Genomic DNA, 18205 nt, shown 5'->3' on the forward strand with positions numbered 1-18205 from the left:
CCATGGGAGCCATTCCCTCATGTCTTAGCAGATGTCCTATCATTCTGTCCCTTCTCCTTATCAGTGTTTTCCACATATTCCTTTCCTCTCCGGTTCTGCGTAGAACCTCCTCATTCCTTACCTTATCAGTCCACCTAATTTTCAACATTCGTCTATAGCACCACATCTCAAATGCTTCGATTCTCTTCTGTTCCGGTTTTCCCACAGTCCATGTTTCACTACCATACAATGCTGTACTCCAGACGTACGTCCTCAGAAATTTCTTCCTCAAATTAAGGCCGGTATTTGATATTAGTAGACTTCTCTTGGCCAGAAATGCCTTTTTGCCACAGCGAGTCTGCTTTTGATGTCCTCCTTGCTCCGTCCGTCATTGGTTATTTTACTGCCTAGGTAGCAGAATTCCTTAACTTCATAGACTTCGTGACCATCAATCCTGATGTTAAGTTTCCCGCTGTTCTCATTTCTACTACTTCTCATTACCTTCTTCTTTCTCCGATTTACTCTCAAACCATACTGTGTACTCATTATACTGTTTATTCCATTCAGCAGATCATTTAATTCTTATTCACTTTCACTCAGGATAGCAATGTCATCAGCAAATCGTATCATTGATATCCTTTCACTTTGTATTTTAATTCCGCTTCTGAACCGTTCTTTTATTTCCATCATTGCTTCCTCGATGTACAGATTGAAGAGTAGGGGCGAAAGGCTACAGCCTTGTCTTACACCCTTCTTAATACGAGCACTTCATTCTTGATCGTCCACTCTTATTATTCCCTCTTGGTTGTTGTACATATTGTATATGACCCGTCTCTCCCTATAGCTTACCCCTACTTTTTTCAGAATCTCGAACAGCTTGCACCGTTTTATATTGTCGAACGCTTTTTCCAGGTCGACAAATCCTATGAACGTGTCTTGATTTTTCTTTAGCCTTGCTTCCATTATTAGCCGTAACGTCAGAATTGCCTCTCTCGTCCCTTTACTTTTCCTAAAGCCAAACTGATCGTCACCTAGCGCATTCTCAATTTTCTTTTCCATTCTTCTGTATATTATTCTTGTAAGCAGCTTCGATGCATGAGCTGTTAAGCTGATTGTGCGATAATTCTCGCACTTGTCAGCTCTTGCCGTCTTCGGAATTGTGTGGATGATGCTTTTCCGAAAGTCAGATGGTATATCGCCAGACTCATATTCTACACACCAACGTGAATTGTCGTTTTGTTGCCACTTCCCCCAATGATTTTAGAAATTCTGATGGAATGTTATCTATCCCTTCTGCCTTATTTGACCGTAAGTCCTCCAAAACTCTTTTAAATTCCGATTCTAATACTGGATCCCCTATCTCTTCTAAATCGACTCCTGTTTCTTCTTCTATCACATCAGACAAATCTTCCCCCTCATAGAGGCTTTCAATGTATTCTTTCCACCTATCTGCTCTTTCCTCTGCATTTAACAGTGGAATTCCCGTTGCACTCTTAATGTTACCACCGTTGCTTTTAACGTTACCAAAGGTTGTTTTGACTTTCCTGTATGCTGAGTCTGTCCTTCCGACAATCATATCTTTTTCGATGTCTTCACATTTTTCCTGCAGCCATTTCGTCTTAGCTTCCCTGCACTTCCTATTTATTTCATTCCTCAGCGACTTATATTTCTGTATTCCTGATTTTTCCCGGAACATGTTTGTACTTCCTCCTTTCATCAATCAACTGAAGTATTTCTTCTGTTACCCATGGTTTCTTCGCAGCTACCTTCTTTGTACCTATGTTTTCCTTCCCAACTTCTGTGATGGCCCTTTTTAGAGATGTCCATTCCTCTTCAACTGTACTGCCTACTGCGCTATTCCTTATTGCTGTATCTATAGCGTTAGAGAACTTCAAACGTATCTCGTCATTCCTTAGTACTTCCGTATCCCACTTCTTTGCGTATTGATTCTTCCTGACTAATGACTTGAACTTCAGCCTACTCTTCATCACTACTATATTGTGATCTGAGTCTATATCTGCTCCTGGGTACGCCTTATAATCCAGTATCTGATTTCGGAATCTCTGTCTGACCATGATGTAATCTAATTGAAATCTTCCCGTATCTCCCGGCCTTTTCCAAGTATACCTCCTCTTCTTGTGATTCTTGAACAGGGTATTCGCTATTACTAGCTGAAACTTGTTACAGAACTCAATTAGTCTTTCTCCTCTTTCATTCCTTGTCCCAAGCCCATATTCTCCTGTAACCTTTTCTTCTACTCCTTCCCCTACAACTGCATTCCAGTCGCCCATGACTATTAGACTTTCGTCCCCTTTTACATACTGCATTACCCTTTCAATATCCTCATACACTTTCTCTATCTGTTCATCTTCGGCTTGCGACGTCGGCATGTATACCTGCACTATCGTTGGCACATTACAAGTGTGTCTGAATACACAGCGCACTCAACGCTCCTAACGATTGGCCTCCTTTTCTAACGGCCCATGCGCGTGGGAATGTTAATACCACGGCATCGACAATTACAACTGAAATGAGCAAGTGGCCATAGGCACAGGACGTTGGCGCAATGCGTTGCATGGTCTGATGAATCCGGACACCTTCTTCACCATCGGGACGGGAGGGCGCGATTCCATCGTCTTCCAATGTAACAGCTCCTTGGCACGTGTAATGCGGGACGGAGACAAGATCGTGGGACTCCATTATGCTCTGGGGAACATTTACGTTGGCATACATGGGTCGAGTCGAGCTCTCGCAAGGCACCGTGACGGTTAAAGGGTATCGTACACTAGTTGCAAATCACATACACTTCTTCGTGACGATCATATTTTCCTGCGGTAGTAGCACTTCTCAGAAAGGTAATTGGCCATATCACAAGGCCAGGACTGTGATGGGGTGGTTTGAGGAACAAAGTGACGAGTTCCAACTGATGTGTTGGCCTCCCAATTCGGCAGCGCTGAACCCGATCGAACACATTTGGAATGAGACTGAGCACGCTGTAATTTCCTGGGAAAATCCCTTCGGAAGAATTCAGAACTGGGCTCTGCGAGTACTGTCCAACTTCCTACTGACCTTTTTTTTTCATCAATCTTTGATACAGCCCGCCACGTATTCCTCCATCGTGCCAGACTCTTCACCTCAGAGTAGCTCTTGTAACCTACGTCCTCAGTTATTTGCTGCATGTATTCTTTGTCTTCCTCTACTGCTTTCTCTAGTACCATGGAAGTTACTCGCAGATGTCTTAAAGACATCGTATCACATTGTCCTTTCTTCGTTTCAGTGTTTTCAATATGTTCCATTCCTCGCTGATTCTGAGGAGAGGGCTCCTCATTTCCCACCTTCTCAGTCAATCAAATTCTGAACATTCTTCTTTAGCATAACATCGCAAATTCTTCGATTCTCCCCTTTACCGGTTTTTCCAGAGTCTGTGTGCTCCAAACGTACATTCCCTAAAGTTCTTCCTCGAGTTAGGAGCTATGTTTCGTATTAGTAGACTTCTCTTGGCCAGGAACGTCCTTTTTGCCACTGCGTCTGTTTTTGATGTCCTTACTCCGTCTGCATCGGTTACTTTGATGCACAGGGAGCATAATTCCTTAACTTCGTCTATTCCTTGATCCCCAACTCTGATAAGTTTTGCTTTGGTCTCAGTTCTGATACTTCTCATTACTTTCGTCTTTCTTCGATTTACTTTCAATTCATATTCTGTACTCATTATGCTGTTAATTCTGTTTAAAACGTTCTGTAATTTTTCTTCACTTTCACTGAGGATATCACTGTCCTCAGCGAATCTTATCATTGACAGTCTTTCACCCTGTATTTTAATCCCACTCTTTCAATTATTTTTTATTTCCGTCGTTGCTTCTTTCTTGTATAGAGTGAAGAGTAGGAGCGAAGGATACATCCCCGTCTTACACCCTTTTTAATTCGGCTACTTCGTTAGTCGTATAGAAGTCTTCCTTCTTGGTTCTCAAATATGCTGTATACCACCCGTCTTTCGCAGTAGTTAACACTTAATTTACTCAGAATTTCGAACATCTTACATCAATTTATACTGCCGAACGCACTCTCTAGGTCGACAGTCCTATGAGGGTATCTCAATTTTTCTTCAGTCTAGCTTCCGTTATCAACTGCAATTTCAGAATTGCCTCTGGTGTATTTATCTTTCCTAAAGCCATACTGATCGCCATATATCAGATCCTCAGTTTTCTTTTCCCTTCTTCCATATGTTATTTGTGTTAGCAATTTGAATTCTTGAGCTGTTAAGCTGATTATGCCTTAATTCTCGCACTTGTCGGATATTGCTGTCTTCGAAATTGTGTGGGCGATATGTTTCCGAAAGTCTGATGATATATCGCTAGTATCTTACGTTGTACACACCACCGCGTATAGACGTTTTGTTGCCACTCCTCCTAGTAGTTTCAGAAACTGTGATGCGATGTTATCTATCCCGCCTAATCTGACCTTCAGTCGTTCAAAGCTCTTTTAAAGTCTGACTCTAATACTATCCCTTACATGTCGACTCCTGTTTCTTCTGCTATCACATTTTGAGACATGTCATCCCGTCATGGAGGTCTGCAATATACTCTTTCCTCCTATCTGCTCTCTCCTTTGCATTTATTAATGGAATTTCCATTCCACTCTTAATGTTTCTACTCTTGCTTCTGATTTCAGCGAAGACTGTTTTGACCTTTCTGTATGCTGACTCAGTTCTTCCGACAATCATATCTTTTTCGATGTCTTTTCATTTCTTATGTAGCCATTTCGCTTTAGGTTGTCTGTTCTTCCTATTCATTTAAGTTGTAAGTGAGTTGTATTTCTGTATTCCTGTGTTTTCCTGAAGGCTTTTGTACTTCATTCCTCGATCAGCTGAAGTGTTTCTACTTTTACGCATTGCTTCTTCGCAATTATCTTCCTTGTGCCTGTGGTTTTCTTTAACTTCACCGACTGACCTTTTCATAGATGGACATTTCTCTTCAAATAAATTCCTATTGAGAAGTTCATTATCGTAGTATCTATAGCCTCAAAGAACTTCAATCGTATCTCATCAATCCTTATTATTTCCGTATCCTACTTTTTTGCGCATTTATTCTTCCTGAGTAGTCTGTTAAACTTCAGCCTCCTCTTCGTTATTACTAAATTGTGATCTCAATTTACAACTCATCACGGGCACACCGTACAATTCCATATCTAATTTCGGAATCTCTGCCTGACAATGACGCAATCTAACTGGAATTTTCCTGTATCTTTCGGCCTTTTCTTGTGATTCTTGAACACAGTATTCGCTATTACTAGATGAAAATTACTGCAGAACTTAACGCCCTTCCCCTCTCTCATTTCTAATAACAAGCCCATATTCTCCCGTAACCCATTCTCCTAGTTCTTCGCCCACAACCTCATTCCAGTCCATCATGAGTATTACATTTTTATCTCTCTGTACGTAATGAATTACCCATTCAATGTCCACATATATTTTCTCTCTCTGCACGTTCTGTTTGCAACATTAATGTGTATATCAGAGCTATTGCTGTCGGCGTTGGTTTGGTGTCGATTCTGATGAGAACAATCCTATTTCATTCCTACTACCAAGCCCGTATTCTCCCGTAACCCTTTCTCCTAGTCCTTCTCGTACAACCTAATTCCATTCCTCTAAAACTATTACATTTTAATCGCCGACCGGAGTGGCCGAGCGGTTCTAGGCGCTACAGTCTGGAACCGCGCGACCGCTACGGTCGCAAGTTCAAATCCTGCCGCGGGCATGGATGTGTGTAATGTCGTTAGGTTGGTTAGGTTTAAGTAGCTCTAAGTTTTAGGGGACTGACGACTTCAGAAGTTAAGTCCCATAGTGCTCAGAGCCATTTGAATTTGAACATTTTAATCTTTCTGTACGTACTGAATTACACTTTCAATATCTTCATAATTTCCTCTCTCTCTCTCTCTCTTTCTCTCCACGTTCTGCTTGCGACGTTGGCATATATACCAGAGCTACTGCTGTCGGTTTGGTTTGGTGCCGATTCCGATGAAAACAATCCTGTCAACGAATTATTCACGGTAACTCACTCTCTGCCCTACGCTCCTATCCATAAAGAATCCTATTCCCCTTACATCATTTCCTGCTGCTGTTAATATTACCGTGTTCTTGTCTGACCAAAAATTCTTTCCTTCCTTCCATTTTACTTCACCGACCTCCCGTATACCTGGTCTGAGCCTTAGCGTTTCCCATATTAGATTTTCTAACTCCACGTTCAAAATTCTAACGTTCCACGCCCCGACTCGTAGAACGTCACCCTTTAATTGGTTATTCAATCTTTTTCCAGTCTTCACCTCCCCCATTGAAAGTTCCTTCCCGGAGATGAGAAAGGGGGACTAAGTCCGAAATCTTTTGCCAATGGAGTGATAATCATGACACTTTTTCAATTACAACACACATGTCCTATGGATGCACGTTACGCGTCTTTAACGCAGTGGTTTCCAATGCCTCCTGCACCCTCATGCCGTTGATCATTGCTGATTCTTCCATCTTCTAGGGCAGCTTCCATACGTCACATACGACTTCTCCTTGAGCCTGCAGCAGTTGCCTGGGGCAACGCTGCCGACACCCGCATCGAACATCTGCACCGAATTCAGAATAGGGCTCTGGTACTGGCTCTCCACCTTCCTAGGGATTGTCTACCGTGAGAACTGCGTCTACTGGCTGATGTATCACGTCCGGAAAGCGATGTCGAGAAATTGCAAGGATGTTCTACCAACATGCAGCTAGCTCTGGAAATATAAATGTCAAAAACCTAGGTAGCAAATGCGCAAACTGGCTCACTCGACGACTGCTAAGCAATTTTCTGGACTGACATGGTGCGATATTTAAAAAAAAAGCCGGTATAAAAGAAAAGTAATAAACCTTCTGGAACGTATTGAGTACGCACTGCACATTTAATATGCAGTAAAAAACAAAAACGTAATATGTGTTATTTGGATCATTAGTTCCGTTTTAATCACTTCCTTTGTTTCAAAATAAAGGATATGATGACGAATCTCTATTACTATGTGTTCCACAGACTTTTGATACTTGCCTGTAGCGCAAAGAAATTCTTTTATTAGATACAACACATGCTGAGTGGAACAATTACTTATATCTGATTGCATGCGCGTCGTCTAATTCAAATATGAACTAGTATCGAGAGGTTTTATAAACATTCGTATCGACTGCTCCTGCAAAGAAAATTAATCTATCCCTGCCCACACACAGTTCAACTTGACGAGTTTAAAATTACATCTGAGTGTGTTTCTGCTTGTATTCCGCATAAGCAAGTCATCTTGGTACCCATCAAGGGTCAAACAACTAAACTAGTATACAGGGTGTTACAAAAAGGTACCGCCAAACTTTCAGGAAACATTCCTCACGCACAAAGAAAAAAATATGTTATGTGGACATGTGTCCGGAAACGCTTACTTTCCATTTTGGAGCTCATTTTATTACTTCTCTTCAAATCACATTAATCATGGAATGGAAACACATAGCAACAGAACGTACCAGCGTGACTTCAAACACTTTGTTATAGGAAATGTTCAAAATGTCCTCCGTTAGCGATGATACATGCATCCACCCTCCGTCGCATGGAATCCCTGATGCGCTGATGCAGCCCTGGAGAATGGCGTATTGTATCACAGCCGTCCACAATATGAGCACGAAGAGTCTCTACATTTGGTACCGGGGTTGCGTAGACAAGAGCTTTCAAATGCCCTCATAAATGAAAGTCAAGAGGGTTGAGGTCAGGAGAGCGTGGAGGCCATGGAATTGGTCCGCCTCTACCAATCCAGCGGTCACCGAATCTGTTGTTGAGAAGCGTAAGAACACTTCGACTGAAATGTGCAGGAGCTCCATCGTGCATGAACCACATGTTGTGTCGTACTTGTAAAGGCACATGTTCTAGCAGCACAGGTAGAGTATCCCGTATGAAATCATGATAACGTGCTCCATTGAGCGTAGGTGAAAGAACATGGGGCCCAATCAAGACATCATCAACAATGCCTGCCCAAACGTTCACAGGAAATCTGTCTTGATGACGTGATTGCGCAATTATGTGCGGATTCTCGTCAGCCCACACATGTTGATTGTGAAAATTTACAATTTGATCACGTTGGAAAGAAGCCTCGTCCGTAAAGAGAACATTTGCACTGAAAAGAGGATTGACATATTGTTGGATGAACCATTCGCAGAAGTGTACCCGTGGAGGCCAATCAGCTGCTGATAGTGGCTGCACACGCTGTACATGGTACGGAAACAACTGGTTCTCCCGTAGCACTCTCCATACAGTAACGTGGTCAACGTTACCTTGTACAGCAACAACTTCTCTGACGCTGACATTAGGGTTATCGTCAACTGCACGAAGAATTGCCTCGTCCATTGCAGGTGTCGTCGTAGTTCTAGGTCTTCCCCAGTCGCGAGGCATAGGCTGGAACTACTCTCTAAGACCCCGATCAATTGCTTCGAACGTCTTCCTGTCGGGACACCTTCGTTCTGGAAATCTGTCTCGATACAAACGTACCGCGCCATGGCTATTGTCCCGTGCTATTCCATACATCAAATGGGCATCTGCCAACTCCGCATTTGTAAACATTGCACTGACTGCAAAACCACGTTTGTGATGAACACTAACCTGTTGATGCTACGTACTGATGTGCTTGATGCTAGTACTGTAGAACAATGAGTCGCATGTCAACACAAGCACCGAAGTCAACATTACCTTCCTTCAATTGGGCCGACTGGCGGTGAATCGAGGAAGTACAGTACATACTCAAGAAACTAAAATGAGCTCTAACATGGAAACTAAGCGTTTCCGGACACATGTCCACATAACATCTTTTCTTTATTTGTTTGTGACGAATGTTTCCTGAAAGTTTGGCCGTACCTTTTTGTAACACCTTGTACGTAGTCGTCGGAGGTATTGAACAAATTTAAGTCTTGATGACACCTTTCTCAGCTAAGATGTCGGTTAAAATATGGTCGTAACTTACGAAAAAAAGCGTAAATTAGCTTACTTGGAGTCGTGAAGGACGGTCCGTATGTTCCTCAGCAAGGCGTCCTTGGTGATGTCTCTGTACTCTAGCCGGACGCCAGCCCCAGTCTGTTGTATCTTAGCGGCGTTGTGCGCCTGGTCGCAGAAGAACGGGATGACCAGCAGCGGCACGGCGTGGTACGTGGCTTCATTGAGACTCTGCAGGCCACCTTGCGTGATGAAGAGTCGCACGTTTGGATGAGCTGCAACACACACAAACAAGTAAAATGTTACAAAAGTCTTCAAAACAGTTATATTGACGTTTCTTTGTCGGATAACGTGATTTCCACCCTCTTAGGATGACTTGTTAAGTCCACGTAAGCTCGCTGTAAAAATATTAGTCCCCCGCTTAATAGAGCCGAATTTCGTGATGATCACAATCAAGTTCTGATGACATAAGTCGTAGCAGTGAAGCGATATGCACATGCATGCTTCAGTTGGTTGTATGTAATGAGCGTAATAAGATGTATCGGCGTGGAAATTTGAGACAATGGCAGAAGGAAGCTGTCGTGTTTCGACGTGTCCATTACCACACCGTGACTGATGTTGTCCAGTACTCCCATCTTCATCAGATCACAGACATCAGAAGAATTTAAAACTGAGGGCGTGTCTATAAGTACAGCAATAAAAAAAGATAAGTCCGGGAGAGCTGGACCCGTGGATGAGACGGACCAGTGGTGTGTTTCCCAAATGCGCCGCTGGAGGGCAGCTGCCGCTACTTGTAAGGAAGCTCTTTCGTCAAGAAACGTAGTGTAGAAGTGCTGCTGTCATTTTCGTGTTAGTTATGCAGAAAAATCAGATTCTCTGTTGTGATAAACCGAAAAGTTTTATCGTGCAGTTACATAAGTGCAATATTAAGGCTTAGTTTGTATAATATTGATGCAGTTTTTTTACTGTGAAGCTGACAAATGTGTGGGTATGAAACAAATCTAAAATGACCACAGAGTTGGCTGCCTACAGACAAAAGTGGTGGTGGTTCTTCTTTCCCAGACCGTTGGGAGCGATGGACCAATGTTATTTGGGAGATATGGACTACTTGTTTTCATGCGAGAGAAGTTGTACACAATTAAATTTAGCTCAAGGTATGCACAGTGTACCCACTGAAGATAGCCGCAGTCCCAGACTATTATTATTTGTCGGAAGATATGTCTGTGGTAACAAATGCAAGACAGAATGTTGTACACAGGTCAGCCAACTACTTCAAAACTCGTCAAAAGAGCTACTGATCCCAAACACATCGCCGGCCGGAGTGGCCGTGCGGTTCTAGGCGCTACAGTCTGGAACCGAGCGACCGCTCCTGTCGAAGGTTCGAATCCTGCCTCGGGCATGGGTGTGTGTGATGTCCTTAGGTTAGTTAGGTTTAATTAGTTCTAAGTTCTAGGCGACTGATGACCTCAGAAGTTAAGTCGCATAGTGCTCAGAGCCATTTGAACCATTTGAACCAAACACATCAAAAGGGCAGAGTTATCTACAAAAGTCAAATTCCTTCACTGACACAGCTTCGGAAGCCACTTCTACTAAACCTAAAACTTCAAAGATTACCACCTACAATCTGACTTCTCCTAAGCCAGCACAGACAAAAATTTTGGAAGAAATATCACCTGTTCCTTCCACTGAGAAAACCATTATTTTTAAGAGGAAGGCAGCAACTGTATCCAGAGGGCTAAATTCTGTTTGAAATATTGAAACTGTAAAGGAAATGAGGGATAATAATAGAAAGCAAACAGAAAAAAGGCAAGAAATGATTACCAAATGGAGATAGCAGTGAGACGAAAAACAGACTGAAGATGCTCGATAAGATATTGCAAGTATCTCACCTGTGCAAACACTGTAGAAGATTATGAAAATAACTTTGATGAATCAGATTAGGATGAATGTGTTGGATGTGGTAAACTCTACTAAGAAACTGATAAAAATTGTGATTGGATTCAGTGTGTTCCCTGTTCAGATCAACATTTGGTAATAAGTGTAGCTGCTGTAGTGAGAGAAAGACAGACTTATGCTTGAACAGAACTAACAACTCATTACAAAAGCCAATGTTAATTAAACATATTCAAAACAAGAATCTGAAATTTTTATTGACTCCCATCTTCATGTCTGGCTTTTTTTTTTTTTTTACGTGCTCTTCTGTCCAAGACCATTGATCGACCTTACCCATACACTTATGGGTGAGATGGACCACGCATATATGTTTTCATTTTATCATATGTCTTTTTTTAAGGGGCAGTGCCTCAGTGATACACTATACTTAAGTTTGTATGGCACTCTACACGAACATACCGCTGGAGGTCAAAAAAGTTGAAAAATACACAAATTTTATGCTGAAGAAGAACTGTGGTCCACTTCTCCGTTGTCAACTTTAATGAGGGAAGTGTTTGTAAGGCAGAGTGTTGTTAGCCACAGCTGAAACTCTCAAACAGACCGGGAAAAGTGAAAGCTGTAGTGTAAACCATGTTTGGATGACGGCGATAGTGGCTGCTTACGTTTCCACGTGTGCATATGTAATACACACAATTCAATTGCAGAAAACAACTGATAGGAAATGTTTGTATCATAACTAAAAACGCAAAATGACCGTGTTGCAAGTATACAACAATAGAAACAAGAAAAGTCCAGTAAATTTCTTCCGGATGCACTACTTGAAGAAAGTCATCTTTTTGAAATAAAAAAAAAAAAATTCCGAAGTGATTTCCTTGCACAAATGTACGCTCTTTTCTTAAGGAAATGTTTCATGTCATCTTTGAAAAATGTGATAAAACGCGATTGAACTGTTAATTCAGGTCAACGATATCAGGGAAATCAACCTATGGCTGAAACGAATCGAAGGAATAATTTCAAATTTTTCATAACAAAATGTAATCGAGGAGCGAAGCACTATTTCTTCTCGTCTCCATCGAAGTAAGCTGGCGTATTTTATGTAAGTCCCTCTGTGGTAGTATTTGTTTTGATTTATAATTAAATGTGTTAAAATGGGGGTATATTTATGTTTCAATTAAAAGGAAATGTGCTCCCCGCAATTATTAAGCGGTACATGATTTATGATTTTTGTAATAGTTTTATTTAGAAAACCCAGCTGAATCCATGAGGTCAGCAGATGATGATAAAGTGAGGCCATTTGTCAAATGCAGTTCGCATTCGGCCATTGATTTCATTCCGTTATAAGCAAAACGCGTCCATGAGATTATTTGCAGATACTTTGCACAAGCTCAAATAGCGAGGGAGGATCGGTAAGCAACGCATAATAATTTTTTTCTACCCTGGTATTGAAGCTGAAATCCTGAAACGTCGTTTTTTCTGTTTTCCGTCATTCCTTCGTTGCTTCAAAATTCATGCAGAATTGTTCCGTCTGCGCAACTAGCTGAAGGTAGTTTGTTTATTGCCATACGTGTTTCACTTCTTTTGTTTTTGAAGCATCTTCAGTGACTGAAATTTCAAGACGATGTAGTGTGAAATTTGTGCTACAGAGGTGCTTTGTTTATTTATTTATTTATCTCTAGTGTGACAAGCCTGAGCTACGAAACACAAATAGCACCCATGATATTGCCGTCAACTTGTAAAGAGCAGCGAAGCGTAGCTCGATATTTGTGTGCCAAAGAAAATAAACCGAGTGAAATTCACATGGATATGCGTGTCATTTATGGGAACCGCTGTGTAGATCTAAGCAATGTCTCGAGGTGGTGTGCATTCTTCCAAGAGAGACTGGAGGTACCTTAGTGATTCGCCACGCTCCGGGTGGCTATTAACGGCTGCAGCCACGCAGCAACTTGGAACGACCGGCGTGTGCAGCTGCGAACCTTATATCTGCAGTTCATCATTGCGTGCAGTGAACAATATTGTTCACGGCACTTGAAGTTAGTGCTCGCCCCCATGTTGCTGCTCCTGTTCGTGAGAAAATCGCCAAATTTGGGTGGGAGGTGCTCCAGCGTCCACCATACTGTACGGACCTTGCACTGTTGGACTTTCATCTGTTTAGTCTCATGAAGAAAATCCTGCCCGACCAACGCTTTGCGACGAATGCAGAAGTGAAATCAACAGTCCGCAGATGGCTATATTCCAACCGAACGGACTTATACGAACAGGCATTCTGAAACTCGTAGCACGATGGGACCAATGTGTTGACAAAGTTGGTGACTACGTAAGAAAGTAGATAAGTAAGTTCATTTGTGATTTTTTTGTTACCTATTAAACTTTTTTATAGTAAAATTATTGTTCCTTACTTTCCGATATTCCCTCGTACATATGATGTGGCCATCATCTCTGAACTCTGAATCTGCTGTTCTCGCTTCTATAAGATACGGGAACCACAGAACTGATGGTGGTGTTAAATTAGTGCGGCTCGTGAATGGCAAAAACTTCAGGAGCCAATTTCGTTCTGAACTCACTGCATTCTTTTTATATGCGTATCAGATGCAATAGGAAGAATACGCACCACCATCAACAAGGACCGTTGTTCCATTGCTCTATGAGAAATAAACTATACTCATACACTAATTTTATTTTCACAAATTCTGTCATTTTATTCAAATACCTCACCCAACAACGCGTCAGTTCCCAATCGAGCCATTGACGAGATTAGCGAGAATGTGTGCTAAATAGCTGCCTCTGACTGAGTATGAAATTTTGTCTTAGTTAATGCAAATGCATTTTACTTATCGGTTAAGACCACATCTAACTGAGCTCAGGTTTTACTCTTTGGCGGCCTAATCTCGAAACATCGATAAGAGCACCATTGGTCAATGCCTCTAATGTTACGCACGTTTGAAATGTTCTCAAGGTCAATCAATACAAAAACATGTGGAATTACTGACAACATGTAATGTCTTTTGGGGTTATCGGCCACACGCTGCCAAATTTCAAACGCGTTATTGATATATTGGGAAACTTTTATTCGAGACACATAATGCAGTGTATGGAAACAGAACTTTTTATGCATTTATATGCATTTTCATGCATATTATAAGGTTTTTATGATGCATATAATCCGGTTTCCAATTATCCCGCTTCGGGTGCACGGTTTATCATGTGAAACGAGTGACAAATACGATTTCTTGTCTCCTATTGGCATGTCCTTTTCTGGCCTCTCATTAGCTAGTTTTTGAGAGGTGAATCTCGAGAAAGGTCTGGCGCACAGGGTTGGCATCAGTCTGAGAAAAAATGTGTCTGGGAAAAGATTTGCGCAGATCAAGAGTGTATTTTATTCTACTTTAGTTGTGTGGAATTATTTTTCAAGTGATTGTAATTGCAACTGGTTCACTGCCGCGCGATAATAGTTGTTGTGATGAGTGTAAAGTATCATGACATCATTGTTCGAATAATTTAGAGTATTTGTGACTTTTATGTGTATATGCAACAATAATGGTCAAATGAGCAATACAGCCAGTGACTAACAACGCAATGTGAGAATGTATGGATTTACAGAGCGATCTGCCAAACTGTTTAACCGATCAGTCACTTTGATGAGTAGCAGAAGTCAACACTGCTATTATCGCAATGAGAACACTCTACGTTAGAACTGCGAATCTGCTGGTACATAGGTCAATAAAGGTAATGTGACAGTGGAAATTTCTCATGACGGTATTGATAAACATGCTGATGAGAAGTGATACACAACAGCGAACGATTGGCAATAAAACTTGGTGTGTTCAACATTCAGTAGTAATGATGAATGGAGCTGTTGGAAAGAGGCTATAATTTAAAAGAAGAAACTTTATCATCTGTGCAGAAAAGACTGTTGCATCAGTGAGATTACTATTTAGAGTGTCACCGATTACCATTAGGCTAAGATATATACAATATGTAGATATAGTTACGTGCCTAGTACGTCCTGCTGTGGCAGCCACTTGGTGACCATGATGTTCTCAGATCGACCGGGAAGGGTGTCGTTCTCCCACTTCCAGAGGACCCTCTGGGGCAGCTCCCGGAACGCTTCAATGAATGCCTGTCGCTTCCAGTCTGACATCGCATTACTGCGGACATTGGTTCCTAGGCTGAAGTAGATGACGCCGTGTTCTGCCCCATCCAGAAACTGCTTGATGTCCTGACGGCAACACATAAGAGATCAGAAGTAAAATCCTGTGTGACTAGGGCCTCCCATCAGGTAGACAGTTCGCCTGGTGCAGGTCTTTCGATTTCAGGCCAGTTCGGCGAGTTGCGTGTCGATGGGGATGAAATGATGGTGATAAGGACAACACAACACCCAGTCCCTGAGCGGAGAAAATGTCCGAGCCAGCCGGGAATCGAATCCGGGCCGATAGGCAAGACATTCCGTCGCGCTGACCACTCAGCTACCAGGGGCGGACAACTCCATAATAACAAACACAGATTAGGCAACTACTCAACAGGCCTACATATGATTCACAGAAAATAGTTCAAGTCTTAATCTTACAAACACAAATATTATGCAATTCTGAAACAATAAAAGTTGACAAAAATAAACATTAAATATAAATCACCACATGAAAAACTTAGAGTAAAATTAAATGTCTAACACCAAAATGGTCAATCAAGAACCTCTTGAAGACAACAGTATTAATTTATTTTACGTACATTCATTCCTTGTAGACTTGAGGAATGCAACCTGTTGTATAGCTACCAAAACTTCAAGGCCACAAGCAATGTAAAGGTAGAAGATTCATCTCATCCTCTTTCCCCTTCATTAAAGATAAACTTTCTAAAGAAACAACAGTCATTCTAACAGAATTCTTAAAAACCTCCAATGCACATCAGCAAAACAGTTCTGTGCACTCTCATAGAACAAGAAATTGCAAGAGTATTCTTGTCTCTCATGCCAGAACATCTGTCTTAATCAGAATAGTGTCCTTCACAGTGGAACACAATTATACATTCATATTCCTAACATCAAGTTGGTAAAGATAGAAAGCCAGTTTAAAAACGGCCTAAGTCAATTCCAACGGACCAGAGTTTCTAGTCTGTAAATGAATTCCTCACCCAAGCAATTGGAATTTTGTAATCTACAATTATCAGCCATATTATATCAGTCATGTTTGTGATACATTTTAGGAATGAAAGACCGTATTGACATAGGCATTTGTATTTACAGTCAAACTCGTCCACAGCAGTCACCTGAGGTAAACTGCATTAACTTTGTTATAGACTTGTAAAGTTTATCTCTGTTGTGAGCCTTGTATACTCGCTTTAAGCTCGCCAGCGCGTCCTATGATCATGCCCATACTTATCGTCTCTTTACGCTCCCAGACTCGATTCGCCATTGTCTGCCACTGAATAAACTTGAGCGTGTTGTCGGGTACAACGGGTACAAGCAAACTACACCAGCGTAGAAAGAAGGACGAGTACATGAGTTCCGAAGTATAACCAAAGATTCGTGGTATTGCTACTCCATACGCAACCATTGCCATAACATTACACATCAATATACAGGATGAAGAAAATTCGCGCACTCGGACTTCGTAGCGTTATTCCTCACATACTAGCAATACAAGAAGGACTGTCACAAAATTTCGCCCTGCCCATAATTCCGGCAGTAAATGGACGTTAAAGATTGGCAGTCTGGCAACCCTGTAATAACATGTATTGTAACTACCTCTCTCAGAATACAGGCGTACTGTTGTGCAGTTGATGCAGTGGGTACTGTTTTTGGGTCAGCATGCAGGATGTCGAGTTTTCGATTCTAGGTCGAGGTGTATTTGTTTTTATTTGCCAATTTCATTCTACCATATAGCACTGTTACACATACTGTTTTTTAAGCCATACGTATCCGACAGCTACGTAGTGCAGTCTATTGTAACGGGGAACTTAACATAAACATGGTCAGACAGATCAGAAATAGAGAACTGAAACAAATGACCTGTCATATGACAGAGTAACAGAAAAAAAGCAATATCAGTTTCTAGATGCTAAAGACGGTTGCACAGTTAAATAGCTCAGATCTACTAGTCGTTAGTACTACATGGAGTACGCCTGCTCAGATTAACGCATTAGCAACCAGTGACAATAATGATTTCCGTATTAATGATCGCATGACTTTTACAAAAGAATAGAGATTCCAATTGCACGTCCAAACACTGCACCATAAAACTCTGGACTCTTCGCAACATGAACACGCCCTATCAGTTCTTCTGCATGTGTCGGCGTAGTAGAGTACACTAGCTCCTTCAAGTGTCCTCACAGGAAAAAATCTAGGTGATTTAAGTCAGAAGAACGCGGAGGTCGTACAACTGGACATCTCTATCCGGGCCGTTTCCCTTTAAATATTCTGTGTAAATACCTTCAACATTAATTCCAGAATGTTGAGGTGCACCATCATGCTGGAAGCATAACCTCTGCCGAAAATGAAATGGAACATCTTCCAGGGCATCAGGCAAACGGTTTGAGAGGAATGCATGATACCTTCGTGCAGTCAACCGCCCAGGCAAATGGACCAAGTTTCAAACCCGGAAGTGCGCCGATGCGCGATTTTTATGTGAGTGAACTGGCGAAGTTGACGCATATAAATCGTCCTTACGAAGATCACGACGCTCAAAAGATGCTAAACGGAATTTTTATTATGGGATCTTATCCAGAGACGGACGTATTCAATTGACAAATTTTCTGATTTTATCGAGAAACTAACAGACCCTGAAAATCAAGACACATAATGGGAATAGCAGACAGGGAAATGGCTACCAGAATGGGGATTATAATAGTCACGAAAATAATTATTACCGTAATGGTAGCAATAATATTGAAAGGGGAAATCAAAACCGGAAAGGAAGATTTCGAGACGAAGAGATGAAAGGAGCAGGAGCCTCACGAAATGCAATGCCAGAACACGAGGTCGGATAAATAGAGATCGCCACATCTCAGGTCAAGATGTGGCGAAATAAACTGGTGCCGAAAAGGACAAATTATTTTAAAAACTGTGTGAGTGTCGAAAATTGGAAAAGAAGCCACAAATCTCAAAGATGGAGCTTATAACAAGGAAGAATAACTTTGGGAATAATTTTAAGCAGCGCAACGTAAAGAGGGTGCAATACATGGAGTAAAATGTGCTGAGAGATTCCATAATGGTAATATAGGGCTGGAGGATTTATTTTGCGAAAGAGAAGTGAATGATGGAATGAATGTATGTATAAAGAAAAATTCTTTGATCAGAAGAGAGGCAGAAGTATATCTCAATTTGGTGGAGGTGGAATGTATGACGAACTCTGATGAGGCACTAG

At 41.6% G+C, this 18205-nt stretch overlaps 1 protein-coding gene across 1 annotated transcript in view; it reads right to left on the bottom strand.

Moving 5' to 3' along the window:
• LOC124594554 (UDP-glycosyltransferase UGT5-like) overlaps nucleotides 1–18205 on the bottom strand; it is a 114419-nt gene that overhangs the window by 14628 nt on the left and 81586 nt on the right. Inside the window, exons 7-8 of the mRNA XM_047132926.1 lie at nucleotides 14841–15063; nucleotides 9010–9229 (exon numbers count right to left, since the gene is read on the bottom strand). Coding sequence (XP_046988882.1) covers nucleotides 9010–9229; nucleotides 14841–15063 — 443 coding nt within the window. The remainder of the gene's footprint in view (nucleotides 1–9009; nucleotides 9230–14840; nucleotides 15064–18205) is intronic.

The sequence above is a fragment of the Schistocerca americana genome, chromosome 2 (assembly GCF_021461395.2).
Source record: "Schistocerca americana isolate TAMUIC-IGC-003095 chromosome 2, iqSchAmer2.1, whole genome shotgun sequence".
NCBI classification, from domain to species: domain Eukaryota; kingdom Metazoa; phylum Arthropoda; class Insecta; order Orthoptera; family Acrididae; genus Schistocerca; species Schistocerca americana.